We start from the raw sequence: 10,132 nt of genomic DNA, 5'->3' as shown, positions 1-10,132 counted from the left end.
TCGTGATAGTATCGATCATATCCGATCGATCGTGATAGATCAATAGGATCGATAGATTATCCGATCGATCGTGATCGATCCATAGGATCGATAAATCATCCGATTGATTGTGATCGATCCATAGGATCGATAGATCATCCGATCGATCGTGATCGAACAATATGATTGATAGATCATTCGATCCATCGTGATAGTATCGATCATATCCGATCGATCGTGATAGATCAATAGGATCGATAGATTATCCGATCGATCGTGATCGATCCATAGGATCGATAAATCATCCGATTGATTGTGATCGATCCATAGGATCGATAGATCATCCGATTGATCGTGATCGAACAATATGATTGATAGATCATTCGATCCATCGTGATAGTATCGATCATATCCGATCGATCGTGATAGATCAATAGGATCGATAGATAATCTGATCGATCGATAGGATTGTTAGACCATTCGATCAATCGTTATAGTATCGATCATATCCGATCGATCGTGATCGATCAATATGATCGTTAGATCATCCGATCGATCGTTATAGTATTGATCCTATCTGATCGATCGTGATCGATCAATAGGATCGATCCATAGGATCGATAGATCATCCAATCGATCATGATAGATCCATAGGATCGATAGATCATCCAATCGATCATGATAGATCCATAGGATTGATTGATCATCCGATCGATTAATAGGATCGATAGATTATCCGATCAATCATGGTAGATCATCCGATCGATCATGATAGATCCATAAGATCGATAGATCATCCGATCAATCATGGTAAATCATCCGCTTGATCTTGATAGATCCATAAGATCGATAGATCATCCGATCAATCATGGTAAATCATCCGCTTGATCTTGATAGATCCATAAGATCGATAGATCATCCGATCGATTATGATAGATCATCCAATCGATCGTGATTTATCGATAGGACCGATAGATCATCCGATCGATCCTGATCAATAAATATGACCAATAAATCATCCGATCGATCGTGATCGATTAATATGATCGATAGATTATTCGATCGATCTTGATAGACCAATAGGATCGATAGATCATTTGATCGATCGTGATAGAGGTCGACTGATCAGACTTCACACAATGAAGGTTTGATCGATTAATAGTTCTAGAAAACAATTTTTTTTTTAAAAAAAAAAGAAACGAAAAAATAAAAAGAAAAACTAGCTTTCTATTAATCTCTTTTTTTTTTTTAAGAAAAAAAAAAAGGAAAAAGAACGATTTTTTTTTTTGTTGATAGAAAAACCAAAAATTAACTTTACTTTTTATTATTTTTAAAAAATTAAAGAAAAAAAAATTAAGAATGAAAAATATATATTTAAAATAAAAACAAACAAAAAAAATGAAAATTTTGAAAACATTAAAAAAAAATAAAAAAAAAATAAAAGGAAAAAAGTTAGCACATATTATTTTGAAAACATAACAAAAATGGTAAATATTATTAGCGGCCACATAAGTGGCCGCTAATAATCAACTATTAGCGGCCACAAATAAAGTGGCCGCTAATAATTGATTATTAGCGGCCAAAAAAGCGGCCGCTAATAGTTTTGGAAAACAATTTTTTTTTTTTAAAAAAAAAACAAACGAAAAAATAAAAAGAAAAACTTGCTTTCTATTAATCTTTTTTTTTCTAAGAAAAAAAAAGGAAAAAGAACGATTTTTTTTTTTTGTTGATAGAAAAACCAAAAATTAACTTTACTTTTTATTATTTTAAAAAAATTAAAGAAAAAAAAATTAAGAATGAAAAAGATATATTTAAAATAAAAACAAACAAAAAAAATGAAAATTTTGAAAACATTAAAAAAAAAAAAAAAAAAAATAAAAGGAAAAAAGTTAGCACATATTATTTTGAAAACATAACAAAAATGGTAAATATTATTAGCGGCCACATAAGTGGCCGCTAATAGTTTTGGAAAACAATTTTTTTTTTTTAAAAAAAAAACAAACGAAAAAATAAAAAGAAAAACTTGCTTTCTATTAATCTTTTTTTTTTCTAAGAAAAAAAAAGGAAAAAGAACGATTTTTTTTTTTTTGTTGATAGAAAAACCAAAAATTAACTTTACTTTTTATTATTTTAAAAAAATTAAAGAAAAAAAAATTAAGAATGAAAAATATATATTTAAAATAAAAACAAACAAAAAAAATGAAAATTTTGAAAACATTAAAAAAATAAAAAAACGAAAAAAGTTAGCACATATTATTTTGAAAACATAAAAAAAGGCTAAATATTATTAGCGGCCACATAAGTGGCCGCTAATAATCAACTATTAGCGGCCACTTTTTTGGCCGCTAATAATCAATTATTAGCGGCCACTTTTTTGGCCGCTAATAATCAATTATTAGCGGCCACTTTATTTGTGGCCGCTAATAGTTGATTATTAGCGGCCACTTATGTGGCCGCTAATAATATTTAGCCTTTTTTTATGTTTTCAAAATAATATGTGCTAACTTTTTTCTTTTTTTTTTTTTTAATGTTTTCAAAATTTTCATTTTTTTTTGTTTGTTTTTATTTTAAATATATCTTTTTCATTCTTAATTTTTTTTTCTTTAATTTTTTTAAAATAATAAAAAGTAAAGTTAATTTTTGGTTTTTCTATCAACAAAAAAAAAAAAAATCGTTCTTTTTCCTTTTTTTTTCTTAGAAAAAAAAAAAGATTAATAGAAAGCAAGTTTTTCTTTTTATTTTTTCGTTTGTTTTTTTTTTTTTTAAAAAAAATTGTTTTCCAAAACTATTAGCGGCCGCTTTTTTGGCCGCTAATAATCAATTATTAGCGGCCACTTTATTTGTGGCCGCTAATAGTTGATTATTAGCGGCCACATAAGTGGCCGCTAATAGTTTTATTATTAGCGGCGACATTAGTCGCCGCTAATAGTTTCCCGGAATTTTCCACACCTCCCCGCCAAGTTATTAGCGGCCATTTTTAGCGGCCACAATTAGGTGGCCGCTAATAGTTTACAAATAACGGCGACTATTAGCGGCCAATTGTTTTTGGCCGCTAATAGTGTATTATTAGCGGCCACTTTTAAAAGTGGCTGCTAATAACATGATCATTAGCGGCCACTATGCGTTGGCCGCTAATAATGTGGCCGCTAATGATCAAATTTCTTGTAGTGTATATTTATGCTGTTTTGTTCGGTATTAAGTTTTTGTTGAATCCAGTAATTTTTGTGAATATAATTTATTCACGTAAGATTGAAAAGCATACTGATATTTTCTATTATTTGTTCTTTGTGAAACAAACTTCACAATATTTTGTTTTAGACGTTTGCCTTTGAGCTGCCTTGGTGTATTGGTCAGTTCGACTGTGTGCTTGGAAGATTTATGAATTAGCAATAAAGCATCAAAAACTTGGCACTGACCCGAAACTTGCAGCACCGCAAACCCGCCAAATGTTCAAGGATTCAGCAGTGATTTATCACTGCATGAGGATGAATCCGGAATCATCTACTGGGTTCTTCATCCTTGCCGTGAAACCCACCATTCACAACCAGTAGGATCTCTTCCGGCATGCAGTAGCCGTCGGCCCGTCGTGGCCGGCGTCGTCCGTGTAAGCAGCGGCCTCTTCCTGTCGCTGGGACTGGCGGCCCTTACAGGCTGCCTGGTTCTGGGGCAAATGGCCACCCTTCTGGGTCGTCGTTGCTTGCCCATTGTGACTGCTGCATAAGGCGGTAGCAACCGTGAGGTCCGACCGGTCAAACCCTCTAAATATTTCTCTATTTTAAACATATATTATTTTTTATTGATTTTGAGAGAAACCAATTTAACTACCATAAAATGTTTGATCCAAATGAGTAAAATAAATTTTATTGAGAAAAAGAGTATTCACAAAATAAATCTAACAACTCAACCATGAACCATCATTAATAATTTAATATTTCCTTCGATTAAAAAGAAAAAAGAAAAAAAAAGCACATTACGTAATTCTCAAGACCCTTTACACTGTTTTTAAGAGAATTATGTTGCACAACGAAACATAAGCAGAATGCAGAGTCATTTTTTGATTAGTTTCGGACCAAAAATTAAACAAATCATAGATTAAATAACATACCACATCCAACCAGATCTATATGCAGAGTTATTTTGAAAAATGCTTTAGTGTCTTACTCCCATGCCACTTAAGGGCGGAGCCATTCAAGTGATTGTAGGAAACTAATGAATATCGATAGTTGACACAACTGCCCTAACAACCTCCTCTTGGGGATCTGATTGTGTTAAAAAATAGAGTTTTTATATTCAAAAAGAGTTTTTGGAAAAAAAAAAACTTTATTTTTAAACTTTTTTCAAAGTGTGTTTTGACAATTTTTTATTTTTTATTTTTGACAAAAAGTCGAATAAGTATTTTTTGGGTTTTTTTATTATTAAACAGACTAATTGTTTATTTACACAGCTTTCTATGTACTAATGTACTTTCTAAGCTCTTAACATGATCTCAAACAAACCTTAATAAATTTTATTCATGCTCCAATGTGCTTATTGATTGAGCATAACTCTGATATATGTTTCCAAATTCATATAAGAAAGAGTTGCAATCGGAAAATAAGTGATTGCTGCTTTCCAAGGGCATCCCCATTATAACTTTATAAGCCCATTGAAGATATGAAGTAATTAATATATACTGTTTTACACTAGTTGGCTCATCGCCCGCTAACTCTTCCTCTTCATCTTTCCTCTCACAGCTTTTCTCCTAAAGTTTCTAGCAACTCTCATCAGTTTCAACCTCTTTGCTTGTTGATCTTCTTCAGTCTTCTTAGCCCCTTCTTCAACTTTCATTTCGTTGCTTGCAACCTTCTTACGTTTGAGGAAATTAACAAGCTCTCCAAACACAACGTCGGCATCATCACTCTTCATTAGTTCCTCGGCAACCTCGGCTGGGGTGACCTCTGTGCTGTCGATTAGGCCCTCAATTTCTCCACAGAGGTGGTGGGCACTGCCCTGATGGATGCCGAGGTAATTAGAGGCCAAGATCTTGAACCCACGACTCGTGCAATATGACATGTTAATGTGCACGTCCATTCGACCGGGACGTAGCAAGGCAGAGTCGAGCCGATCCTTGTGGTTCGTGGTTAACACAATGATTCGCTCGTCCCCGCAACTTGACCACAAACCGTCAATGAAGTTCAGTAGACCCGAGAGCGTCACCTGCAAAATCATAAGACAAATTAAGCAACTGAATACTCAAATCCTATATTGAAAAGACGATTAATTAGTTCACGTAGTGTGGATGGGTTATAAAGAAATTGTAAGCTAATTAGTCTTTTTCGAATCTAAAAGATTTCAATTACAATTTGATTAGTCTTTTTTTAATAATAACAAAGATATATCTAGCCTTTTCACGCTTTCCTTTGGGTCAACAGATTAATTATATCAGCATAAATAATTAACATAAAGATAACATTTATTAATGAAGTGAAAAATAAGATGTGTTTCCAGAATAAATGTAATAATTTAATACCACCTAAAGATATAATTTTTTACCACTTTACTTGTGTGGCAAGAACGTAAGAGGGTCCCTCACCTTAATTTATTTTTTTAAAAAAATAAAAAACTCAAAAAGTGATAAGGTATTACCTTACCACATAGACAGAAGTAATAAAAAATTATATCTTTAAATAATGTTGAATCATTACCAGAAGACAAAAGCTTTTGTTTGTTTTGGTAGACCGAAGAGGAGCATTTGAAAGGGATAGATTTTCTTGGTACATCTATCCAACTCAAAATATTAATTAAACGGTTTAGAGCGTGATTGCTAAATCTTTTTTCTTTTCCTTTTTTACCAAAAAAAAATAAAAATAAAATATTAACAAATAATTTTTCTCATAAAACACTATATATATATAAACAAAAAATGTAAAACTTTACAGACCCTGGGAAAAGCTTGAAACTCATCAGGATTATGGGCCTTATGGCGATCCGGAATCTCCACGCTACAATCAATATCCTCAATCACGAGAATAGACCGATTGGTGGTGGACAACATAATCCTCCTCAGGTCGGAGTTGCTGTAAATACTCGTCAGCTCCAAATCATAGATGTCGAACTTGAGGTAATTAGCCATGGCCGCAATCAAGCTCGATTTACCCGTACCAGGCGGACCGTACAACAAGTACCCTCTCTTCCAAGCTTTCCCGACCTTCTTGTAGAACTCCTTCCTCCTGAGAAACCTGTCCAAGTCGTCAACGATGGCGTTCTTGAGCTCCGGGTCCATGGCCAACGTGTCGAAAGTGGACGGATGCTCCAGATTGATGGAACCCCACATGCCCCAAGCTCCGTCCACGTCGTCGGACGGACACGGACACTCGCGGTTATACAGCTTGACAACCTTGTGTTGCATTCTGATAGCGTTGGCCCTGAGCAGAACGTACGGCAGGTAAGAATCGAACACTTTGTCCTTGAACTTCTTGTTGAAGATCAGCTCGAAGAAGCGCTTCTCGTTGCTGGCCGAACGATGTTCCTCCTTGGGTTCGGTGCAAACGAACCGCCACTTGACGGGGAGGTTCTCGAAATTGTCATTGATCTCCTCGCCCTTCTCGATGTCCACGCTGAAGTGCTTTTGGCGTGGGGTCTTGCTGACCCGCAGGCGGTCCGTGGCGGGGCTTATCTTGGTGCGCAGGTAGACCTCAGCGGCTTCGTAGACCTGGTTGCGGGCCATACCGCAGCACTCTTCGATGACGAGGGTGAGAGTGGAGGAGCGGGCGGCGAATAGGTAATTCAAGGCAGAGCTGAGGTAGGAGCGGAGCTCGTAGGGGACGATCTCGTTGGCCATGGACCGTACCATCATCATGGAGGCGGCGAAGGATGCATAGGCGGAGAACAATGTGGAGGCGGTGGAGGGCATCTCTTTGAGAGAAAACATTACGCTAGACTTCAGAATTTGATTCTTAAAGCCAAAGGGAGCTAGTGAGAGTATATAGTGGTTTTGATGGTTAGCGTTTTCTTTATATATATCCGGGCAGGATGAGTTCGATCAGTTTCTCATCACTGTCGCTAATAAATGGAACTTTTGCTTCCTTTGCAAGCAAACGTACAGCTCCCCAAATATGAACGCACGCTTGAGAATTTGAAAAAGGAGGGAATCCAATGCACCACGCACCAATCTTTGTTTACATCCATCCTATGCTCATCCATGTTTAGGAATAGGATCGATCCTTCAATTCTCCCCATGTTTTAATGGATAATGCAGTTTTGAGTAAATGTCTCGTAATGTTAACGTGGTAATTTCAATTAAATACTAGATTCGTCATTGTTAAAAAGAAATTATTTAAGCATTGATTAAGACTGTTATTTCTGACATTTGAAATAAAAATATATAGCGTTACTCTCGAGTGGTTGAGCTTATTACTATGGAGAAATATTACTACATGCTCTCTTACGTATCTTTTAAAATTATTATTAAATTAAAAATTCAGTAATAATCTACACGCACTGCCTCCTCCTCCTTCTCTCCTTCACCACCTCCAATCCCATCTCGGCGGAGCTGGAATTGGCATCGCCCAATATGATCAGCATGCTCACTCTAGCTTCATGAACTCTTCTGCAACTTGAGAGGGGTACGTTGTTGGGCTGTGGGCTGGAGAAACTTGGGCCGAAACTTTTTGTATTTAATTGAGTTGGGGCTCCAATTGTTGAGTTGTTTGATTGAGATAATTCTCCCTACAAGCGAGAGATTTCAAGTTGCGGCTCCAGAGTGGGAAATTGTCTTCCCAATTTAGAGCTTCGGGTCGTCCTCACCGTAACCCCCGTCTTCTACAACAAATTTCCCCCTCGCTTGTCTGTCTTCCCTGTCAACACGAAGCTGTGGTTTTGCGAGCCTTTGCTTCTCACTCTTTGTTGGAATCAAAAGGTCAGCTATTTCCTAATCCTCACATTTCTTGCGTCCATTCTTGATATACAATTCTGCGCTCACAAATCTTTACCTTTTTGCCCCTTTTTCCTTTACAACTAGCCGTTAGTTTTTGTACGTGATTGGTGTGCATCGTTTATTAATAAGTGTGATTGTTTCTAATATTAATCGGAGTACAAGGAGAAAAAGAATGAAATTCGTATTGAACTAAAAATTAATTTTCTTTTTTTCTTTTTCTACGTTTTTCTGAAAAGCCAAACGGAGCCAATTTGATGCATTTCTTATGGATTATTATTATTATTATTTATTTATTTTTAACATATGAAATATTTAATTGAAATAAGAAATGGATAATAAAAACAATGTTTGTACTTTGGGCCTTTGCTCTCATACAATTTTCTTTTTTATAAAAAAACAAAAAAAACCAAAGAATTCTTGGTGTTGCCTTGATTAGATCTATGAGACACCGTACAAAGTGCCTCCTCCACACGGGTCAGGTAAAGCTCAAACTTTTGCTCATGAATGTGGCCCCAAAAAATTGTTTATACTCAAAAGAGGTCGAATAATATTAAAACTGATGCATACTTTATGAGACATTAGTGAAAGAAAATATGATAGGATGGAAAACTTAAAGACAAATAGTAGAATAATAGAATAAAGACAAGAGAATTTTATGTAAGAAAGAGATAGAAATAGAGAGAGGAAGAGAGAAAGCGGAAGCTTATAATAGACTACATTGTGCTTCTTTATTGCTTAATTGTTTACAATACAGAGGTCCCTATTTATAGGGTGTAAAGTAAATACAAATATGGTAATCAAATTCTCATCAAATATAGTAATTAAATCCCCATGATTTGATTACAACACACCATCAATGTAGAATATTACAATATCAATCAAATATGGAATATATGGAAAGTATATTATACTTTCCATATATTCTAGCCCTTCATATCTTCTAACATCCCCCTTCAAACTCAAGGTGAAAGATTCTGGAATCTTGAGTTTACAATAAATGCTTATTCTTCTTCTTTTGGAGATGACAACGATCAACGACAGTCAACGACGATGAATGAAGGAAGTCGGCGACGGTGAAGATGCGCCTTAAATATCAATGGGCCAACTATGGGCCAAAGAAAGTGAAAAGAAAATAAAAGAAAAAAAAGATTGGGCCAATTACGGGCCAAAAAGAAAAAGTGAGCCAACTATGGGCTAAATAAGGCATGATATCACTTTTCAAATGCCAAAATAAAATGGGCCAACTATGGGCCAAAGAAAGTGAAAAGAAAAGAAAGATGGGGCCAACTTTGGGCCAAAATAAAATGAGCCAACTATGGGCAAGAATAATATGGGCAACTTGGCCTCTTTTGATTTTGATTTTTTTTTTTTTTTTTTTTTCACTTCTATTTTCTTCTTCTTCTTTTTTTCTCATTTTTTTTTTCATCTTCCCGAGACTACCCATTGGGCATTCACTGCCAAAACTACATCTTTTTTTTTTCTTTTTTTTTCTCTCTCTCTCTCTCTCTCTCTCTCTCTCTCTCTCTCCTGAACAACAACCAAAGTAGCAACAATCATTTTACCAGATAACTGCTACAAGAATTCGCAGGAATAAAAGCAGATACGAGCACAACCTTGAAGGGGACGGTGGGACTGATGGACGACCGGCAAAGGGGCGGTAAGATGGTGACTGCGAGGGTGAGGAGAAGCTCTACTTGCAACGGGCCATGGATGACCGGAGGAAAGGGCGCCAACGTTGGGCCTGCACAACCGAAGGAGAAGGCGCCGAATCTGAGAAGTGGACGGCGGCAGAGAGACCGATCCTGACTGTGAAGTGCGAAACTCGGCTGGATTTGTCGGAGATCAACAGTAACAAAGTAAGATCTGACGCATGCTGTGTATGAGAGAAGCAATATCTGATGCTTGCTGTGTATGAAAGATTAAGAACAAGACAAGGGTTTTGGATTGTAGGAGACACAGGTGGTGTGGGTTGGAGTAAAGCTTATCTCCAATTCACGCGCACAACTTGTTTGAAGAAGAAGAAAAAAAAAAAAGAAAAAAAAAAACACAAACCAAAGGAAAATGAAGAAAAACAAAAAAAAGAAGCAAAAACAGGTTTTGCTTTGGAGTGAGATTTTTTTTTTTTTTTTTTTTTATTTGGGAATAAAAAAAAAAAAAGGAACAACAATACAAAAAGAAAAGACATATGCGGGGAAAGGAGATTTTTTTTTTTTTTTGTCAATAATACACAAAATTTAT

The 10,132-nt window shown here is 35.7% G+C and overlaps 1 protein-coding gene across 1 annotated transcript; it reads right to left on the bottom strand.

Annotated features, from left to right (window-relative positions):
* Positions 1-4,508: 4,508 nt before the first annotated feature.
* On the bottom strand, positions 4,509-7,018 carry LOC133851826 (AAA-ATPase At2g18193-like). Its single transcript, XM_062288419.1, has 2 exons — positions 5,900-7,018; positions 4,509-5,175 (listed from the first exon to the last, which is right to left on the bottom strand). The coding sequence occupies exons 1-2, from the start codon at positions 6,887-6,889 to the stop codon at positions 4,681-4,683; spliced, it is 1,485 nt and encodes a 494-aa protein (XP_062144403.1). The 5' UTR covers positions 6,890-7,018; the 3' UTR covers positions 4,509-4,680.
* Between the last annotated feature and the right edge of the window lie 3,114 nt (positions 7,019-10,132).

Source organism: Alnus glutinosa, chromosome 12 (genome assembly GCF_958979055.1).
Source record: "Alnus glutinosa chromosome 12, dhAlnGlut1.1, whole genome shotgun sequence".
Classification (NCBI taxonomy): domain Eukaryota; kingdom Viridiplantae; phylum Streptophyta; class Magnoliopsida; order Fagales; family Betulaceae; genus Alnus; species Alnus glutinosa.
This window is presented reverse-complemented; position numbering and strand designations above follow the sequence as displayed.